The sequence below is a fragment of the Pan troglodytes genome, chromosome 15, assembly GCF_028858775.2.
Source record: "Pan troglodytes isolate AG18354 chromosome 15, NHGRI_mPanTro3-v2.0_pri, whole genome shotgun sequence".
In the NCBI taxonomy this organism is placed as follows: Eukaryota; Metazoa; Chordata; class Mammalia; order Primates; family Hominidae; genus Pan; species Pan troglodytes.
In genome coordinates this window covers 77,227,295-77,249,920 of record NC_072413.2, presented here as the reverse complement: position 1 = coordinate 77,249,920, position 22,626 = coordinate 77,227,295, and the positions used below count along the sequence as shown (strand labels likewise).

At 41.8% G+C, this 22,626-nt stretch overlaps 1 protein-coding gene across 50 annotated transcripts in view; it reads right to left on the bottom strand.

Annotated features, from left to right (window-relative positions):
* Positions 1-22,626, bottom strand: part of NRXN3 (neurexin 3) — a 1,722,001-nt gene that overhangs the window by 591,749 nt on the left and 1,107,626 nt on the right. For 2 of the 50 annotated variants that reach the window (XM_016926970.4, XM_024348619.3), the window contains exon 1: positions 12,818-14,017. The exons of 45 other annotated variants lie outside the window; for them this stretch is intronic. In XM_016926970.4, coding sequence (XP_016782459.1) covers positions 12,818-13,064 — 247 coding nt within the window. In that variant the 5' untranslated portion in view covers positions 13,065-14,017. Of the gene's footprint in view, positions 1-12,817; positions 14,019-22,626 lie in introns of those variants that run through there. 3 more of the 50 variants (XM_003314442.7, XM_003314441.7, XM_009428234.5) reach the window with 3 other exon arrangements.

Below are 22,626 nucleotides of genomic sequence, written 5' to 3'. Positions count from 1 at the left end.
GGGAACTTGGTGATGAGGTTGTGGATCTATTTCTCAGGGACCAATATCAAGTTACTTTGTGAAGGGAAGTAAAAGGAACTATCTCAGGATTTTCTGAAAGAGAGTTCTTAATAATAATTAGTTTAACCAGTCTTTAATAGCTAACAGTTGATGAGGTTACCAATACACACACACATAAAATGGCTCCCTGGCATGGAAAAAAACAAGAAACATGAAAACACTAGTCATCCCAAAGAAGGGGGTTGTCTATATAAGGCCAAGACTCTAGGTTTACCTTCCTATTTCACATAAAAGCTGTCCTCTCCTGAGATTATTATTGACATGTTGACATGAGCCTGTGACAACACTGCACTGATAAATGATACCAGAGCAGTAAGAAGCAGGTACTGAAACCTCCCTACGTCTGTAATGCACGGCAGACTTAGTTCTCATGTCTGATCTTTACATTCTAAGCTAGGAACTAATTGGGCTGCTATGAAGGTTTTCTGTTACATCGTTTATTTTGGTTCACACATTTACCTACATGTGAAAGCAAACACACACATATTCACTCAAGTTGGAAACCCACTGCCCCTCTTAACATATTCATTAGTTTCACCCTCATATTTAAAGAACTACTACCATATGTATGAAGGGCCAAGATTAAAAGTAGATTCAAGGTGATCTAATAAGATCTGATAAGGGTGAGGAAGTATTTTAGAAATCATTGGAATTTTGCCTTTCGGCATTAATGAAAGATGAATGCCACACTTTTGAAGGCAAAGCTGGCAGGCCACCTCACAGTTCCCTGTCTTTCAGGTGAGAGAATTAAAATCAGGAAAGTTTGGTTGCTTGCCTAAAATCATAAGTTAGGGAGAAAGCCTATCGTAATTACTGGAAAAGAAACTTCCTGAAAAAAAACCAGATTCTTAGAGTGAATTAAACATGAGGAGAATGAGGCACCAATGGGCTTCCTTGTCAAAGGAGAGGGGGTCCCTCACTCATGGGTCCTTGATTGAAGATGTAAAGATGTAACCATTCATTGCCAGCAGATTCTGGAACTGGTGTGAGTTTCCAAAGGCTGTTTTGAAAAGCCTCTCCTACAATGTAATAGAATTTGTGAATCTAGGGAAGCGTTCTGATTAGTTGCTTTCAGTATCCGGGAACTGTTCTACATTTGCACAGATTACCTGACCTAAGAGTTCAACAGATGCTATAGGCTAACTGCTTAGTAAGTGGAAGAACTTGAGTGAGTTGCTTAACCCTCTGGGGCTCAGTTTCTGTTCCCGTAAATTCATGATAACAATAGTGCCTACCTTGAAGGATTGTCAGTAAAGATTAAATGCAGTAAGCTAAAGTATTTGTTAGGATACCTGATATGAGGTAGGTGTTTACCTGTTTAGAAAATATTCTGTCTTCATAATTTATCCTGTATCTAGGTAGACCCTAAGAGGTCCTTTTAAAAATGGCCCAGTATTCCATTTAAGAACACCACTTTGAAATTTTTTCCCACCATTCAGGTAACATTTCATAAATACTGAAATTTTAAGAGCATTTATGAAATATTGTACTGTTTTCAGTATAATTTCAGTATATACTTATAGGTAATATAAGGCACAATCAGTTTGGGTATTTAAGCAGTTTGAACAGGACAGGTTCAAACTGCTTAAATACCCAAACTGATTGTGCCTTATATTACCTATAAGACCTTAGGCAACTGACTCAAACTTTCCATGCCTCCGAGTCTGCCTCTTTAAAGTGGGAAAACGGGCTGGACATGGTGGCTATGCCAGTAATCCCAGCACTTTGAGAGACCAAGGTGGGAGGATCACTTGAGCCCAAGAGTTTGAGACTGGTCTGGACAATACCGCAAGACCCCATCTCTGCTAAAATAAATAACTAAAACTTAAAAAATGGGAAAACAACTCCACCTACTTCATGGGAGAATTAAATGAACTATAACGTTTATAGAAATGTCAGGCATATTGAAAGGCAAAAATGTTAGGCATAATAAAAAGTGATCAATTGCTATAATAAAAACCAAAGTAGATGTTATTGTCATTTTTATGAAAATAGAGGTTTCCTATCATCTTGTGTTTAACTTATCTAAGAAGTTTGTTTTAAGAAAAGAGAACATTCAAAGGTGCCCATTCCATTATGCAGAGATATTGATTCAATGAAAAAAGATATATAATAATTGGCTCCTGGAAAAAATAAACAATAAAACTTTGGCTATCCAAATCACAGGATCCTCTCTCTGCCCAAATAATTCATGAGACCAAATTCTCCCCACAGCTGAGTTTTAACCCTTTAATCATCTTTTCAAACTTTTAAATGTATCAGAAAGTGGCTAGAATGGACCCAAAGAGTCTGACGAGGTTTTGCTTTATCTGTGATCCAGTTGTTTTCTTATAAGAGACTTTCAGCTTTTATTAAAACCAGGGTTTCAAAGCAATTGGAGTTCCTCTATTAGTTATCAATTGTAAAGAAGCCGCAATGCTTTTGCTGCCTATCACCTCTTGCTCATGATAAATCTGGGATTTTAGGCCAGGAAATTAAATGACCCATAGACGCATTTTTAAAATTTTCAACCAGCGTGGTGGCTATTTTTTTTTTTTTTTCTGGAACCACCAGAGCAAAACCCAGCCTGGGGAATCTCTTTAGTTCCTCTTGCTACCACATCCATGAATATGTCTGCTATGCTTATGCATTTCTTCAGGTCTTGCATGTTCTTCATTAAATGAGTTGACTGTGCTGCAACCTCAAATTTTTGAAAATGCTCATGTCACTTTGGTGTTTGGGGTGATTATTTCTCCTACTTGTTTGAGTCTCTGCAGATAACCAGACTCTGCCTGTCTCCTCCTCCTTTCCCTTCTATGACACCACAGATGACAAAGGTGCTAAGCAAATAGATGTTAAGTAAAACACCAACGTGGGTTCAGTTTAATACCATGCTCTATCAACCCGCTCTATTGCCTAGCAACCATGGTGGCTCACCCCGAGTTCATTTTCATTTAAATGTGCCACACAGAAAAGCAGCCTAAATATATATCGTCAGTTCTGAAGCATATAATCTGTAAACTACAGGAACAGGCAGATCATTTCCATTAGTTTTTTATGTAGCAAAAACCACAATTTTCACCCAAAGAGTGCAATTATATTCAAATTCTGAACGACTGCCTCGGAAATAGTTGAAATTCATAGTTTGGGGGAAAGTCACTCAGTAGTGAATACACATGGTTATGTTTTAACATGGGGGGGTGAGAGGAATATTTCAAAACAATAAAAAAGGGATGGCAGGACAGTATCTCAGAAAATGTGGCTTGCTGGTTTCCAGGGGCTTTATGTTTTCATAGCCACTCAATAGCTGGTAAGCAAGAGGTCAGGACTGGGGCTGGGGACAGGTCTTCAGACAAGATCCTGGTCACAACTTCCAGATGAGGAGCAGCAACAGGTGAACAGACAGGCCATTTCTTTCCTGCTTTCTGGCAAGTGACATCCAACCAGGACAGGAAGCATCTCCTTTCACAGAACCCCGAATCTGAGCACTTTTTCACACTGAGGTCTCCTATACAAAGGAAGCCTTCAGAACACACCAAGAAACCCTACCTTGGCACACAAAGCCAGGAACCTATTAGAAGGATTCTCATGATTAATTTTTTTTTTTAGATAGAGTTTCTCTCTCATTACCCAGGCTGGAGTACAATGGCGTGATCTTGGCTCACTGCAACCTCCGCCTCCCAGGTTCAAGTGATTCTCCTGCCTCAGCCTCCTGAGTAGCTGAGATAACAGGCGTATGCCACCACGCCCAGCTAATTTTTTTATTTTTAGTAGAGATGGGGTTTCACCACATTGGCCAGGCTGGTCTCAAACTCCTGACCTCAGGGGATCCAGCCACCTTGGCCTCCCAAGTGTTGGGATTACAGGCATGAGCCACTGAGCCCAGCCAATAATTAATTTTAATGGAAGGCCTGGCAAGTCCAACACTGGCAGAATACGTGCCTGCAGGACATAATCTGGATAAGGGGAGATTTCTCTGAAGAAAGAGAGATGGGGAACAAGTTTGTAATTTAAGAAAGTGTCTTGAAGGACTGAGAAGTAGAGGAAAGAAAAGGCAATGGACTCAGAGTCATGATGTCTGTGCTCCTGACCAGTCCTGACACTAACTGGATGCTCTTAGTTGAGTCTTTACCCTGCCTACCTGGAACATTGAGCTCTCTTATATCTCTAAGTTCTACGAGCCCATTGGTGTGCTTTTGAAGGGTGCATAACTTCCTGTGCCTTTGCTTCTTTTATAAACTAGCATCCCTCCTTTCCTAGTGCAAGAGATTTGATCATGTGGAACCTCACTCAATCATTTATTCATTGATTCATTCATTCAAAAAAAAAAACACATATCAAGTGTGAGTGTTTCATCAGTCTGCTCCTTTTATTTACTATCTCCTTGGGTTGAAATGGGTTCAGGCAGATTGGAAAACATTCAAATACTTATTAGGAATTGAAAAGTCTTGTAGATGCTTTTGGAAAGGTGTGTTAGCGTCATTAATCAAAGTGCTTCATTAATCTGTGTACTTGATTCCTGACAAAAGAGCTTGATGTGTTTGTGTAGTCTGTTTCCTGAGTTGACAGACTGTGTGGTACAGCAGAAAGACCAAGAGTTTTCTGGTCACAACCAGGTTTGAATCCTGGCTTTAACACCATGTTAATCAAGCCACTTAACCTCTCTGAGTCTCAATGTTTTTAATTGTAAAATAGTCACTTTATTAGGTTCAAAGGCTAGTGAGGATTAAATGAAGTCACATACGTAAAGCATTTGGAAGAGTACCTGTCACACAGTGGGTGTACATTATGTGTTGGTGTATAACTCAAGCAAGTCTCTCTCAAAATCCTAACTGTAAATAGAAATAAACCATTTCCTCTTTATAAACCCAGTTGCTAGTCTGCCCCCTGCTCTGATATGGCTAAACACAGCAGAACATTTTAAACACAACATAGAGCTTCTTTCTAGTATTATTAAGGTGCGTTTAAATGAAAGCTGCATTCTTCCCATCTCAGTGTGACTGCACTGAAGTTGGATTGTGGGCTTTATAACATCACAGTGTGCCACTCTGGTACATTATGCTGCTTCTGTCTGAGGGGAAAAGAGAAAACCTGGCTTATGGCTTTGGCATAAGTTATTATGATAGTCAAGAAAATAGACCTATAAAATACTGGCAGACTTGTGGAACTCAGATAGGTTTAAGATGCACAGTGGTGTCTTTAAAGACATACAAATCAGAGACTCATGCAGTTCCAGTGCTGGAAAACATTTGGAGAGATCATCTCACTCAAATCTCTCATTGTACAAATGAGGAAGATATGAAAAGGAAAGTTTTCCCCAGCTATGGTATTAAGGAGCTTTCACACTACATGCCATGCAGAAAACTACAGGTAAAGCCAAGAATATAGGTTAGGAAATCAAGATATCACACAGAATGTCTAAAAGTTAAAAGATGAATATAATTTAAAAATATAATGTTATAATTCAAAGTTACAGAGCTGGTCAGGGAGAAAACTGGGGCAAAATCTATGTATCAGGACCATGTCTCTCAGTAAGAATTCTGTTTCAAATTCAGGCTTCACAAAGTCAATTCTAAGAGTTCTGGCATAATATTGTGCTCCTATCTGCTCTACAAACTTTGAGCCCTAGTAAGCCTAAGAAATTGCATTAAAAGAAGTTCTTCACTTCCACATCCGAAGGTAGTTGTCCCTAAAAACACCTGCTTCTTCCCAGCACAAACCAGATTAAAAATCTTAGTTTACAATGGACACTGAGAACCATGTAGGAATATTTGAATTCTGCACAGGTTTACTGCAAATGGGATCCAATTCTGAATTTCCAAAATGATCTCAGAGTATTTCTTGGAGTCCTCTCTTTTCACTTTACTGAATCCCTGAGCTTCTAAATGATTTGCTATAATGTGTTGGTCCATGCTAAAATTTGCCTGGCATGACTTTCTACCTAAGCAGACCATTACCAAAAATCACAAGCTGACTTTTGTGCCATGCTGTGTTCTAGTGCCATAAACATGAAAATACAGTAAAGTGTTTCTCATCTACATTTACTCAGAGTACTATGTAAATGAAATAATCTCTAGGAGGCAAAAAAGTGTATGTATAGATAGGAAAATGAGGAGAACCAGCAGATGCATGTTCTTTAACCACTATCTACCAACCAGCAAATGATCAACATTGAAGCTCCTCTTTGTGCAAGGAATTCAAAGAGGGCAGCCTTATCATGAAAATATATCTCAAAATATTTAACCTGTACACATTGGTTTAGAATGTACAAAATACAACTTGTTTAATCTCTCATACAATTTCTGTGATATAAGTATGGTTAACTATTATTATTGCTCACTTTAAAGGTGAAGAAATTGAGTCTCAGTGAAACCAAGTGACTTATTCATTGTGACTTAAGTTCACAATGTTTCTTAGTGACTTAGTTTCTTAGAGACAAAGTTTCTTAGAACCAAAGGTTGAGGTTGAAGGCTATTTCCTCCAACCATAGTTGTTCCCACCTCACCTAACACCACACTGTCCACCAGAACGCCATTATTATTTATCTATTATCAACATCAGCACACATTTTGAGCACAGAAACAAACAGACAAAGAAAGGTATACCCTTTCCCCAAAGATGGAATGCTTTGCTTAGGATTTAGAACAACCAGAGCTTTATATATATTATATATATAAATATATATATATATATCTTTATATATATTATATATATAAATATATATATATATATATCTTTATATATATTATATATATAAATATATATATATATATCTTTATATATATTATTCTCTCAATCATCTCACCAAGCTTCATAACCATGTCATGAAGTAGACAATTTACCTCATATTTATATTTTCAGATGAACTTTCAAAAAATAAAATTGAAGAGAAAAATAATGAAACTGATGCCTATTTAACATATTTTTCAATTGAGAAATATGAAAATTGAAAAACGAGAAATTTATACTTAGTTAACCTATTTTTTCTCTTGTTTTCACCAAAGGCTGAGATGTGAAAGTAGTTGGTAATCTGTGTTTCAGGAAAGGCAAAGAGCGAACAACTGTAGTTCATAAAGGAGTCAGTGGCAGGAGTGGAGGGTCTGGGTCAGAAGGGTAGCAGGTCTAGGTAAAGAAAGCTTTAATGTGTGGACATTAGAGCATGTGTCTGCAGTCAGACAGAATTAGTCTATGTGCAAATAAAGATCTGGACTCAGTCACAGAAGATAAACTGAGAAGAAAGAAAACACAAGTCTTCACTGAACCAATAGCTGTTGTTTTCCCCGTATCTGTAAACACAACATTACCTCTTAGGGCACTATCTTATGAATTTTGTAAATTGCAACCATTGTCACTGAAGTTTTATTTTTCTGCTGTGAAAGTTTGAGTCCAATGGGTATTCACTGAACAGTACAGCTTTACTTCTTTCCCAATAACTGGGCGGGGGATGGTGGGGGGCGGTGGGGGGTGGCGCGCGGTGAGGAGAAAGAGCATTAGGGGCTGAACTGTGTCTCTTCAAAATTCATATGTCAAAGCTTTATTCCTGGTACCTCAAAATGTGAGTGTATGTGAGGACAGGGCCTTTAAAGAGATGATTAAGTTAAAATGAGGCTTTCAGGGAGGACCCTAATCCAATCTGATGGATGTTCTTATAAGAAGGGAGAATTTGGACACACAAAGACACCAGGGATGCATGCATGTAGATCAAGGTGAGACCCTATGAGGACACAGTGAGAAAACAGCCATCTGCAAGCCAAGGAGAGAGATGTCAGAAAGAACTAAACCTGCTGACACCTTGGTCTCAGACATTTACTCTCCAGAGCCTTAAGCAAACAAATTTCTCTTGTTTAAACCACCCAGTCTATAGTACTTTACTACTTTATGGCAGCCCTAGCAAACTAATACAAGGAGGAAAGTACGAGTAAGTTCAAGATTTATCTTCAGAGATTTGCTTCCCTCCCTGGTCACCCAGAGTTCTAGTAAAGCAAACTTCTTTGGGCTGATAAGTTCATTTACTAAAATGTAAAATGAAATACATTTCTCTTTTAGATTCAAAATCTGAGGTGAAAGCAATCAAGTTCTTACTGTAAAATTTCATCCCGCAGCCAGTATCGGCAAGTTTTTGTGTGTGTGTGTGTGTGTGTGTGTCTTGTTTTTTGTTCTGATGATCTTATCCCTCCTCTCTATGATATAGCTGCCCCTACTCCACACCACCCAGTGATCCATGTTGAAAGTCCTGAAGAAATTGACACTAGGATATTATAATCATCCTATGGTGGTCTCTCAAGAACAAGTTAATCTCCAGACCCACCACTCACCAGTGAATTTTAAAGAAGAAAAACAATGCATCTAGAGGAGCCAAAGACGGAGAAACCAATCTAATTAATTCATCACCGAGGCCAAAGATATATAAATCTTATCATTTGATCTGTCAACCAACACTATGAATTATTCAACTCCCTGAATCTCAAGAAGGCAGGCATAAAGAAAGTGGTTAGAAAGCAGCTGGCTGAGCAGAAGAAGGCGCTCAATAGATCAAAGCAAAACAAGCCCCCAAGGCTGAAAAAACTTTGGGGGTGGATCCCTGGGACAAGGAATGAGTCCAAGAAAGACTCCAGGATCATGTGTCACAAGGGGGCCCATCACCACCACTTCTGCTAAGATGGTTTGAATAGGACTTTTATACTCCCCCTTTTCACACACCCTGGTTTCTGAGCAAGAGTTCTTCCTGCAAATACAGCGTGGTGTGTTCCCTTTTAAAACTGAGCTTTCCAAGAGTTCCATGTCCTCAACTAGTCCCCACAAATCGTCTACAGAGGCAGGAAAGTCTGCTGTTTTATAGAGAATAGCATTTAAGGTACATATAAAACCTTGAATCCTTAGAGAAACCTGCATTTAAACTATAAATACTGAAGCATTTTTTAGGCAGATGTACATTGGAGATACACATATATATATATGTATTTTTAGTAGAGACGGGGTTTCCCCATGTTGGCCAGGCAGGTCTCAAACTCTTGACCTCAGGTGATCCCCCCACTTCGGCCTCCCAAAGTGCTAGGATTACAGGTGTGAGCCACCATGCCCAGACACATTGGATTTCTTAAAGGTCCAATGACCTTTAAGAGACAGAGGGAAAAAAAGAAGGAAAAAATATACAAAAGTCGCTTATGTAATTAAAGCTTGGTAAACAAATATATTTTACTATTTATATATCTGTAATCACTAAACTACCTTGCACTTTGATAAAAAATGATATTTACATATGGAAATAAAGCCAAGGATGAAAAGGAACCTGGAGGGATATTTTAAATAACAGGATAATGTAAACCTTCATTTTATAAAGGATATTTTGATTTTGTATTAATTTCGCTTGGTATTTGGATCTCCACCCACTCCTTGCACTTTTTAAAATATGGAAGCATATATATATATACTTTTGCAATTATTCCTAGCTGAACACCACAATGTCTTATTCGGTTCTGTATCTTCAGCAGTAGCCCACAGCCTGGCACAGAGTACGTGCTCAAAGAGTATTGACTGACTGGTGAACAGAAGAGAGCATGAAAGTGGGGTGAGGACTCTAACAGAATGGGGAAGGGCCTACTAGATTCCCATTAAGAAGAAGGTTAATCCTATCCTGAAACACAATCCTAATGTGAGATTTTTTGGGGGCACCCCAGGTAAGTGTGGCCATAGTCTCCCTAATTTACAAAGAATCCCAGCATCCTCTAGGCTGTCCTGGGATAAAGGCTTTAAGCAAATCTATAATATAACCAATTTTCTAAAGCTTGGAACCAAGCACAGGCAAAAGTGTAGGTAAAATATCAGCTATTTGGAGGATTTCTGTTTCTTCCATCTGTCTTAGCATGAATCTCTCTATAGGTCTGGATAGTAGGGAAAGGGGGTGGGAGCACCAACTGATGAACAGCAGCTTTGAGGACTTTGGCTTCTCAGGAAATGGGCAAGGGAAGAGCAAGTGTAGTTAAAAAAACAACAATCTCTTAAGTCCAGAGAAGATTCTTGGACTCAAGGCTCTAGTTTTCTTTCATACAAAAATCAAGGGCATTTACTTTTTCACAGACAACAGAGAGTGCTGCCTTTAACTCTGGAATAAGATTGGCAGTAAATCATTAATAACAACCATCAGTCTCTTGGTGCCATGCCTCCTACCACCTCCATACAAAAATATTTTTTAAAACAATTGCTGTTAGCTAGGTCTTTGTCTTGGACTAGGAAAAAGCAAGTGTACACCAAGTAAGAATGAGAAGTGCATTAGCAAAGCTCTGTGGGGTCTTCTGGTCCTTTTAGTTAGAGACGCAAAGGGTCACAGCTTGGGTGCACGATGGGAGCCAGAGGTAGGGATATTTTGTTGATTGCTGCTTCTCTTGATTTTATGCTCAAAAACACCAATTAAATATGCAAGGAGTCTACTTAATACAGATGCATTCACTCTCCAAGCCCCAAATCAATGAGTTGGGACTTCAGGATTGAAAGAGGATCCTGAAGAGCTGAATTCATGAGTTTTCTTATCTCAGCCATGCCAGACCCTGGAGTTCACTGTACTCTACAGCTCTGGTGAGTCTGAGGGCCTTTTCTGGGGTCTCTAGCCATTTACTTACTTTCTTCTTATTTTCCATCACACTGAACCTTATCAGATGTAGGTTAATGAGAAACTAGACTGGGGACCTGTCAAAAAGGTTTAAAGGAGACTGAGCAACCAATCCTTGAAGAAATAAACGAAATAAAGGGTCATGTTTAACCTGTGCAAGGCTCAACCCCTTTATGAGAGAGAGAGAGAGAGAGAGAGAGAGAGAGAGAGACTGACTCTGACTTAGGGACCCTAGGGAAGTACTGCTCTGCAAATTCCATCACTTACTAGTATCCGCTGTAACTGTTTACATCCCGAACAAAAGATATCAAGACCCTGCCGCCCATAACCTGTAATGCATAATCTTCCTCTCCCTGCTGATCATTTACAGTAATCAGCAAAATTTAGCTAATCATCTCTGAGCATTTCCGTGTTTAATTATGGCTATTAGTAACAGTCTCTCTGGCTTCCCCTATCTCCCACTACCTTTTTTTTTTTTTCCTGTCTTACCCGCTCCCCCCAGTCCCTCTCCCCCTTAGGAGCTAAGTTTCCATGTCAGTGAAATTGCTTTTTTGGTGGCTGTGGCTCTTTTTTCTCCTAGGTTTGTTTGCTTCTTTCTTTTTTAAGGGAGCCAACACCAGACCCAGCAGGAGTCACAGAGAAAAGAGCCACCAGATCAAGATCAAGCAATCCCTTCTTTTCACCATCCCCCTCCACCAACCTTACAAGCTGCGAGCTGCTTGACAACTCCATCAAATAAAATTTAAAGACAGAGTCAAAAAGAGCCAGAGTATGTGCTGGCATTTTCTCAATGTGCTTCCACTTACACTACAGACAGCATAAAGCCAAAGCTCAGGGCTAGGAGGCAGCAGGAAGAATCAACTTTCCGAATAGGGTCTGGATGTTATCAGTCTTCAAAATACAAGGGCAGGAACCCCCTAGTATGGTTCACGCTCATGTTCCCTGGAGGGCTGTTCCTGCAAACATAAAGCTGCCAAAATCAACACAAATGGCCACGGGTTGTTAATTATATTTTCTGCCTTCTTATATTCGGCTACTTTTCCCTGACCATTACCACACAGGCTACTTTATAACAGTTCAATCAACTTCAGGCTGAAAACCTGATTCCTGTTGTCAGCTATTCCCACCCCACCCCCACTAGCTCCCAAGCAAGACCAGTCTCCATTTCTGTGTCTCCTACTCTCCTTACCATCAGAGCGGGGTGCATAGTAAACAAATTAAGAAGCTCCTTTCTTTAGAACAGTTTACCACAGCAAGCTCCTACCTTAGCTGCAGACATCGCCCTTTTAGAGGCAGCCGGCTAAGAGCTGAGTATCATTTTCAGAGCCATAGATCTCTTCCTTCAATAGCTATGTAAGGAGGGTTGTTTGGAGTAAAACCCATCGTACCTGTATTGTGTGAACAAGCCCATCTCTGCTACCTAAAGATGAAATAACATTTGCATACACGGGGAATCCAAGTTACTATCATTTACACTTGGGTAAATTATAAATGGACTTAGCCTTATCTTACATATTGCTTCCTGTCTGATAGCAATATTAGATGTGTAGTTTTAGAGATAGCTGCTTTTTCCACTAGATATGTGGAAAACATAAAGCTGCCAAATTCAACACAAATGGCCACGGGTTGTTAATTATATTTTCTGCCTTCTTATATTCGGCTACTTTTCCCTGACCATTACCACACAGGCTACTTTATAACAGTTCAATCAACTTCAGGCTGAAAACCTGATTCCTGTTGTCAGCTATTCCCACCCCACCCCCACTAGCTCCCAAGCAAGACCACAGCAAAGAAGGGTGAAAGCAAGGTGAATGAATATTTCTCCAAGTACAGCACTGGGACTCACCTGATAAGTTGCCTGTCTCCGTGGGGGTGGAGAGAGTAGAAGGTTGCAAAAGAGAGAGTGTGGTGTCTGTGCAGCTATGAATGAGGGAGCTAAGGGGAAAAGAACCCTTTAGAGAAAAGTGGAGATGGTTGTCGGAGGCTAGGGGCAGAAAACACTAACCTTTATGAGAAAGTAGAAATTTGCTTCCTTCACGGACATACGATGCTTTTCATCATTTTAAATTCATTTTTTTTAAATTCCCTTCCCACCTTTGACACTACCTGCAAGGCTAGTGGGTTAGGGAATTGCTATGCCCCATTAAAAGGATAAAGAGCAGAGAGACCTACCGTGTCCTCCTCGAAGGGAAACAGGGGAACGATAGATAGAAATAGGCACTGAGTGATGCTTGCTGCCATGGAAATGGTGCTCGTGCTGAGAGTGAGACCCCGGCGAGGAAGAGGTGGAGGAGGAGGAAGCTACATTAGAAGAACTCCATACAGAGCTGACGATACATCCCCAGAACAGGAACCAGATCCCAAGCGTCCAGGCCGGCCGGCGAGGAGGGCTCCGTCTCGCGTGGATTCTCAGGTGCATGGTCAACGCACGGGACCACTACAGATGGGCAGTTTGAATTCCAGCCAGTGAGGAGTAATGAAGTTCATGATGCCCAAGGGCCCATCATAGCAGGAGGAAGAGTTGCCAGAATTCGGGGAAGAGGGAAGCAATATGCGCTTTCCAAACAATGAATCAGTTAAAAAAAAATACTACTTAAAGAAAGAAAAAAAAAAAAAAAAAGATAAAAGGCAAAAAGCCCCTTCTCTTTCCCGGAGCTGAAATTTAGAATGCCAGGGTCCTCCCAGGTATAGCAAACCTCCTAGGGAGCCCCGGCATGCCACGCATGTCAGGGGAAGACCGGCGCGGCTTCCTCCGGATCTCTAGGCACCTCGAGTCTGATGACTTAACTGCACACTCCCGGGAGCCACACAGAGGAAACGTGGCAATGAAGGAAGAGAAGGAGGCAGCCCGAACCCAAGTGGGTTCAGGTGAGTTTATCCCAACATCCAAGGAGTTTGAACATTTTTATTTTCCTGTTTCCACTTCCATGAGATGCAATGCAGAACTGCCAGGCAAAAGGGGGCTGCAGGTGGAAGAGTTCTTCGGGTGTTCCTGGGAGTCTCCGCGGAAGGGCGCGAGGCTTTTAACCCTGGGCGTGCTGGACTAGCGCCACGGAGCAGCCGCCGGCTTCCTGGGTTTCCCAACTGGATGAAAACCAGCAGCAGCAGCAGCCACCGCAGCCAGAGGAAGAGAATAAGAAGGACTGGAGGGAAAGAGGAGAGGAGGAGGGACCCGGTGCGGAGCAGCCACCCAAACCAACGTGGCACGGGGTAGAGGGAGGTGGGTGGGCGAAATCAGCGAGAGCGCAAGAGGAGGTGCCCGGCAGGCGGCAGAGGTGGCCGAGAGGCGGGCGGGCGCCTGCGAAGTGCGCGGACCAGGGAGGCACAGGTGAAGTGAAGCGAGGAGTTGGGGAGCCAAATTCACAAATGGGCAAGTCATATGCAAATAGCGCACTCCCGAGAGCAAATCAGTGCAGCCCCAGCGCTCTGCCGAGGGACTGGCTGGCTCCGGAGGAAGGAGGGGCCAGAGCCACCCGGAATCCCGGCCCTCCCCATTCAAGCACAGGCTCGTATACACCCGCGCGAGCCTCCAGCACACGCCGCCCGCCCTCCTCTCGCTCGCGCGGCTCCCGCCCCGCCGTGTGTGCGCGCGTGTGTGACACCGACAGACCGACACTGCGCCTTCTTTATCACCCGTCCCCTGCTCTTCTCCCAGGCGCGTGAAACCAAACTCCAGCCATGAAGTCACCTTCTCACAATTTCGGAAGAAAACTAAGGGCGGCGGCTAAGGCCGAAGTAGCTCCAAATAGAAATAAAAATAAACCCCTTGAGTCAGCGCGAGCGCTGGAGCTGCTGCACGCGGTGGTGCCGCACGCGCGCTCCTCCCTGCCTGGCGGTGGCTTGGGCGACCACTCTCCAGGCGCATGTGTCTCCCGGGATTAAAATGCCCAGGACCCCTCCCGCAGGGCGAATGATGGGAATCTGAGTCCGGACTCCCAAAAGTGAAGGTGGAGCGGTGGCCTGGGGACTCCAAAGGGTGAAGGGCTCCGTGATTGGCAGTCCTTCCAGAAGGTGGCTGCCACCCCCGGTGGTGGATAGGACACTGTTGGGATTCAAAATCCAGAGGTTATCGTCCGCGCCTGTAGTCCTGATCAAAAAACTTCAGAAGGGGAGAGGGCCAAGTCGGCTGGCTCAAAGAGAAGTGACTGGCGCCTGTCCGGAACTGGCTGCAGAAGGGCTGCCCCAGGTGGGTGAAGTCCCCTGGGCGCTGGGCATCAAAGACAGCACGGTGTTTACCTCACGACTGAACACGCAGGGGAGAGCCAGAGTGGCAGCACCTGTCCTCTGTCGTGGCCATCTGTGACTCCAGGAGGGGACTGACCCAAGGCTCTGCCAGGACACGGTAACACTGTGGACCAGGCGGCATCCACCCCTCCAGTATGTCTCATGCGCAGGAAGGACAAACCCAACAGGCTGCCCCCTCAGGCCAGGTCGTTGTCCACACAGGTCTTGCTAGCTTTGACTCCCTCCTACGATTCACCTTGGGTAAAAAGCCCATTACATTTGCAGGGTGGAAGGGGAGGTGAGTAAACAATACTTGCTGGTTAAAACATGTATATGTTGTATTTAGGAGGCTTTTTAAAAAGGAGCTTATAGCACCTATTATATACTCCACTCTCATTTCAAACACCCTGAGGATAAAGAACAGGGATTAAGACAGCCCTATTCATCCTTGAGACACCCCAAGGAGGTGTTGAGGAAACAGCATTATGTCTCTCTAACAAAGAGACCAAACCTACAGGTGATTTGCCTTCAAGGTCATACATCAAGTCCATTTCAGAATTTATGGTAGTGAACCGGTATTCTGGTTCTGAAATTGGTGTCCTCCAAAAGCTTCAAGCTGCCCGTAGTAAATGATGCACACAGTCACCCTAACTGCCCTGGCTCTCATTTGTAAGGGTGGTCCAGGATCCACAGCCCCCCAGGAAATGGCCCTCTGACAAGGTCTTCCATACTTTTGGGTGTGCCCCCACGCAGTGTCTTAAACCAGCAGCATGCTCTCAGGGACACCACAGCAAGGGGAAGGGGTGGTTTATGGACATTCCATTGAAACCTCAGTTTCCTCCTCTGTAAAATGAGGAAAATGCCTCCCTCTCGAGGTTGTTGGGGGTTTAAAATGAGAAAATACACACTATCTGGTAGAGCACCTGACAAACAGTGGCAATATTCTTTGTCCACTAGAAAAATAAGCTGAACCTCTAAAAAGGTGAAGAACAGGTTAAGTACATGGTTAGGGTCTTATGCTATTATTGCTAGAAAAGCCAGAAAAAATTCTTAATATCCTAAATATCCATGATAATTTCCACTCAATTCAACCACTCCTTGATTTAGTCCCCAGATGGATTTCCACTGCACTTTTGGCCTTAAGGCGGCCTAGATGACTCTGCTTACCTCTAATGCTTCAGCTCCATCTCCTGCCAGATGCCCCATTCCTCCCTACTCTCTAGTTCCCCAGGTCTTTCTGCTTTGATCGTGGGAAGTTTTTTCTCATCCCAAGGCCTTTATAGCATTGTTGGCCCCTTCTGTCTGGAAGGCTTTTCCCCAAGATTTTCATGTGATGGGTGCATTTCAAATGTCACCTCCTCAGAGACCCTCTCTGGTCCTCATTTAAAGTTGACCACCACCCCTGGAAGGCATCCCCTCCCATTACCTTGTTTTATTTCCTTGACAGCACTCTCCAGTGTCTGAAATTATTTTATCTGTATACTTGTTCATAGTTTATCTCCTTAAAATGGTTATAAGCTCTCTGAGGGCTGAGTCTTCATTTTCTCCTGTTTTCTGTGTGTGTGAAAAAATAGGTAGCACATCATAGGGGCTCAGTAAATACTGGCTGAATGAACGAACTCAGTGAATCAATTGCCAATCTCATACTCACATTTTCCTTATGCCATTAATTTTGCTGATGCGTTTGTCTGGCTTTAGCAGTGTGAATCCTCAAAGACAAGCTTTTCCAGAGTTGATAAACTGACCACCTACCCACTTACTGTTTTTCTTTTTTTTTTTTTTTTAATTGGCATTGAGCATTGGAGACTGCTTTGACTTCATTCTGAGGATGTGTGGGAAGCTTAGATGGACCTTCCAATTAATTCTCTGCTACGCAATAAAGAGAAAATAAATCCTTAATGCAGTACAAAATCTGGAAATGCTGCTGGTGCGTCACAGCTGGAACTATTCATTTCACCTGTCATACTTATAATTTATTTATTTACTTTTTGCAAAATGTCAAAAGAAGTCACCGTGAATTTCGGTAAGGCTGATTCCATTTGGGAACACAGTTAAATACTGAGAAGACTCTTCAGAGGACAAATGTAAGACAGGTCTATTTTACTTCTTCCACTACAAAGAGACAACCCCCAATTATCCTAATAAAATGAATGTCCCTCTCCAATTTACCCCACTGTTAATTTTTTCATGTGTTTCTTATCCCTCCTGCCCCTCCCTCTAGTTAACACATTCCTATTTCGACTTCTTTTCTGGATCCTGTTCTTTTTAGGTCTTTTAGAGCTTATATTAGTCTAACACATTAAATACATTTTTAAAGATTTTTAGCTCCAGTGATACTTTCTAAATACTGCCTGTAGCTAGAGTTCCAGCTGAAGGATTTGTCATCCCTTGTCCTACCATCAAAAGCTCTCCTCTTCCTCTTGAGTTGGCTTTTCTAGTGGGTCCCTTGAGTGATAACACTTGGGAATCAAGTGTACAGCTACAGGATGAAAATGAGAGTCCACTTTTAAGATAGAAAAGAAGAGAAATAGATTTAGAAACACTATGCTCACCCAGATTTCAAGTTGAAAAATATAAATAATTTCACAGGAACAACCACGCTTAGCTCCACTTGAATAAACCCCCCACGGAATCCTAACCATACTCTTTGGATCCTGAAATTTCTAAACGGAATACAATTTTTAAAAACCCCTATATTACTTCAGGCTTTAGAACTGGTATTATAAACCTTCTCCTCTTGCTTTTTAAATGTCCCCCACCCTATCCTCACCCTGCAAGAGAATGTCCCAGGGTAAGGTATGAGCATCTTTACCCATCAGACCCTTTGTCTTGTTTTGGTCTGTGCCTCGGCTATGTGATAGTCTGGAGATTCTTTGGCTTCTGAAATAAGCCTTGTGATTGTATTTAAATGGTCAGGCATCAGGAATCTAATGCAAAGTTGCTCTGTCCATCTGCTTGTTTTCTACAGTACTGTACATTTTATCTCTGCACAGGCCTCTCCTCACTTGTATAGACACTGACTTGCCACTTTGCTGCCAGCAGGAGCTACCTGTCAAGTTGTTCTTCGCAGGCACATCTCATATGAACTGCACAGAAACAGGCAGACCAGAAAGCATCAGAACCGCCTGTTTCTGTGTGAGCCCTAAGCTTTTCGGTGAAGACCCTTTTTTTTCCAAATATGAAGAGTAGAGATCCTTACTGTCTATCTCTACAAAGGGCTCCAGAAGGCAATTTAGGGAGAGAAAAACAAACAACTAAACTCTCATAATGTGAAATGAAATAAAAGTCCTGAAAAAATACTGGGGACTGTTAACATGGCTATAAATATATCTAAGGGTTTCAGTGACACCATAAAACAGTTCAACTTTGCTTTATTACATGTCAGTAGATTTATTTATAGCCACATAATTCATCCTTCTGCTTATTTATTTAAAAAAGCCATCCTATATAAAAGCGGATTTTGATTATATTTTCTATTTGGAGATATAAAAGAGAAGCTTTATTCTTTTAGACATCACTTCTACAAGTATTTGCTTAAAAAAAGACAATGGCATCCTTGTATAAATGTATAGTTTAGAGAATGTATATACTGCTTCTGCCTCTTTAACTTATCCTTCTAATAAACATCCATAGTTATTCCCTTGTCCTCCTTGTGGCTGAAATAGGGATATCAGGAGTTTGGATGTTGGAAAAAAATATTTTTAATCTCTTGAGTTTGAATAATGTAGCTGGGACATTTACTTCATTGAAATTTATACACATTACTTTAAGGATTAAAAAAAATATGAACTCTTCCTGTGAAAACCTTATTTAGCTTCCTTTGAACTCCAAATGAAGTTATTTTAATATAGAAGCTTTTTTTTTTTCTCTTTTACTCAAAGGCAGGGCTTAATTAGTTTCTCATAGAGAGATTTGGGCATTTACAACCTGTTTGTCTTCACTAAGCTTAGATTGGATATCAGATCTCCACTAAGCTTAGACTAGCTATCGAAGGTCTAAACTTCGTATCCTCAGCACCATGGAAATCTCTGTCCGGTTTTAGGGAATCAAATAAAATGAGTTATCATAATATGTTATCACAATAAAAGAAGGAATAATCTCATTTGTTTGTTTCTAGGATAAAATATTAAAGATTTAGAGAATACTTTTTATTTTTTTGGTACAGGAGACTTTATTCAGAATCATTGCAATAGGTATGGGGACCACTGCAAATGGTCTCGAAGTCTGAGAGAGACAGACTGGGCTCACCTCCCTGGCAGACACTTTGAGAGTGCATTCAGATTTAGAATGGGCTCTGGTACTCCACGGCCTAGGTTCAAATCCTGATTCTGCTTGTTAGCTGCTGTGAAAACGTGGCCAAGATCTTAGCCTCTTTTTTTTTTTTTTTTTTCGAGACGGAGTCTTGCTCTGTCACCAAGACTGGAGTGCAGTGCGTAATCTTGGCTCACTGCAACCTCCACCTCCCGGGTCCCAGTTCAAGCAATTCTCCTGCTTCAGCCTCCCGAGTAGCTGGGATTACAGGAATGCACCACCATGCCCGGCTAATTTTTTTGTGTATTTAGTAGAGACAGGGTTTCACCATGTTGGCCAGGCTGGTCTCGAACTCCTGACCTCGTGATCTGCCCACCTCGGACTCTCAAAGTGCTGGCATTACAGGTGTGAGCCATCATGCCCGGCTCGATCTTAGCTTCTTTGTAGTTTAGTTTCTTCATCTGTGAAATGGGAGTAATCATACCATCTATCTAATAGGTTTGTTGTCAAGTTTAAAGTTAATACATGTAAATTGTCTAGAAATAGTACCCGACACACAAAAATGATCAATAATAAAAATTATTTTATTTTATTTATTTATTTATTTATTTTGAGACGGAGTCTCACTCTGTCACCCAGGCTGGAGTGCAGTGGCGCGATCTTGGCTCACTGCAAGCTGCGCCTCCCGGGTTCATGCCATTCTCCCGCCTCAGCCTTCCAAGTAGCTGGGACTACAGGTGCCCACCACCACGCCTGGCTAATGTTTTGTATTTTGAGTAGAGACGGGGTTTCACCATGTTAGCCAGGATGGTCTCCATCTCCTGACCTCGTGATCCGCTCGTCTTGGCCTCCCAAAGTGCTGAGATTACAGGCGTGAGCCACCGTGCCTGGCCTATTTTATTATTATTATTATTACTACTATTATTATTTTTTTCTCCAGATGAGAGAAAAGTCTTTAGTTTAAAAGACTGAACAAGAAAACAGTCTTCTTTTCCTGTTTATACAAATCTCCAGGGCAGGGAGTAGACACCCTCCCTCCCACCCATATTTTTATTTTATTTTTTATTTTTTTGGCCACAGAGTCTTGCATTGCCACCCTGGCTGGAATGCAATGGCGTGATCTCTGCTCACTGCAACCTCCGCCTCCCAGGTTCAAGCAATTCTCCCTTTTCATCCTCCCGAGTAGCGGGAATTACAGGCGCAAGCCACCATGCCCAGCTAATTTTTTGTATTTTTAGTAGAGATGGGGTTTCACCATGTTAGCCAGGATGGTCTCCATCTCCTGACCTCGTGATCCGCTCGTCTTGGCCTCCCAAAGTGCTGGGATTACAGGCGTGAGCCACCGCACCCGGCCCCCACCCGTAATTTCAAAACACGGAATGCAAAATCTGTCCCACATGTTACCCAACTCATGGGTTTCTCTTTGCCTATCTTCTGCAGAAAAAGGGGCAACTTCATCACATGCTTCTTATAAATGTCCTCCAAGCCAACTCCAAAACAACGAAGCTCATGATTGGTCCCTGGAACCAGGTAATGCAGGCTATGAAACCCCAGAATTGTTTTATAAGTAATTATTTGTCAGAGTAGGGTAGAGCTCTCAAGATCCTAATCTGCTCTGGGATGTGAAAGGGCTCTCTAGTGACTTCTCTTTCCTATTTCTTTAATTCTTTATTTTCTCTCTTTCTTCTCTAGAATAAAAAATAAATTCTAATAATTAGCCTTCTTCCTAGAAAACATGCCTTCTAAATATTTTAAGAATTTCCATTGGATTTATATAGTATTTCATTATTATTCGACTTTTTTTTTTAAAGTGATTGTGACTGTACCTCTGAACTAGGTTCCACTCAGGATACAAAGAAACCGCAGCCCCTGTCCTTCACTTTGGTGCATTGATTCATTTTCTCCATGAACACTAAATTTATACATACTATGGGCAAAGCACTGCGTGAAGTCCAGCAGGTCAAATAATGAAGAAGAGATTTCAGGCCTTAGGAAGTAAATAAACTAACAGGAAAAAAAAAAAAAAAAAAAACTTAAACCAAATTAGACCAGCCACAAATCCATTTAAATACACTGCTTCCCAAATACAATGTGATAAGTGCTAGAACAAAGGTATAAACAAAGCACACAAGGGAATAGAGAATGGAATTGATCTACTGATCTACGGCAGGGAAAGCAGGGACCATCAAGAAGGATTCATAGACAAGGTAACACGTAAACTGAGTGTTAAAAGACTAGAGTTCAAATCCTGGGTCCACTGGCTATATGACTTTGAACAAGTTACCTTAAACTTTTTGAGCCTGCTTCCTCAACTGTACAACTATGAATCATCTCTACCTCATAGAATAGTTTTGAGGGTTTGAAAAGAAGTTATCTTGGAAAAGAGCATTGTAAATTGATGTTCACTATTATGATGAACTTGATTTTGAATGATTTTAAATTGGCAGAGAAAGGGGAGTGTAAAGTAAAGAGATTATCAATGAGGGGTGGAATCATCCACAGGGGGCTTCCTAAAGGAGGCAAACAAGCCCAGCGTTCACTTGGCACTTAAACCTTTAAAGCCCAAAGAGCTCCAAAAGGGATCAAGGTTTTCTTCCAATGCAAAAGAGAGGTATTCCATGGGATACAGAAAGGCAAGGCACGCCAGGAGAAGGGAAGGGAAGAGGAAGGGAGGGAAGGGAGAAAGGGAAGGAAAGGGCAGGCCAGGGAAAGGGAAGGGGAAGAAAGAGGAGGGGAGGGAAGGGGAAAAAAGGAGACAGGAAGGGGGAAGGTAAGGGGTGGGAGGGGAGGGAAGGGAAGGGAAAGAAAGGGGAAAGGAAAGAAAGGGGAAGGGAAAGAAAGGGAAGGGGAAGGAAGAAGGAGGAAGGTAAGGGAGGGGAGGGGAGAGGGAGGGGGAAACTCATGTGTTGGAAGCCACATTCTTTATTTCCAAGGAATGGGTTGCCGTACTCAGAAATGTCAAATAAAGACCATATTTTTAAAAAAGTTTAATAATGGCATAGCCAGGAGTTTTCCTCTGTTTAATTTATTCCATGTAGTTACTTTTCAGACACTAAAGTACTCATGAGATCCAATTTAAGAGACTACCATTTAATTCTGGGAACATCCTAGTTCAAACATCACCTGACTCAAGTGTCTGTCTCACTCACTATTCCATGAAAAGTACATCGTCTAAGATAGATACAGATCTAAAATAAATGGTCACTTTCCTCTTGATGCTATGTAGTATTAAATTTACTTAACAGAGAATTTGAGAGGAGAATAAGATGAATGTTCTCTGAACAGAAGGTACAAAGTGTTATTAAGCAGCCCCAGAAATGTTTGCAATATGGGGAATAAGGGCATTTCTCAGCAGTATTGAGAATTTAGCACATTCCAAAACTGATGACGAGGTGAGGTGGGGGATACTGAAATGTAAGTTTATGTCATAGGTAGAAGAAACAGATTTTTCTTAAAATAGGTGAAACAACATTATGATAACAATACTTTGGTATTGATGGTATCTA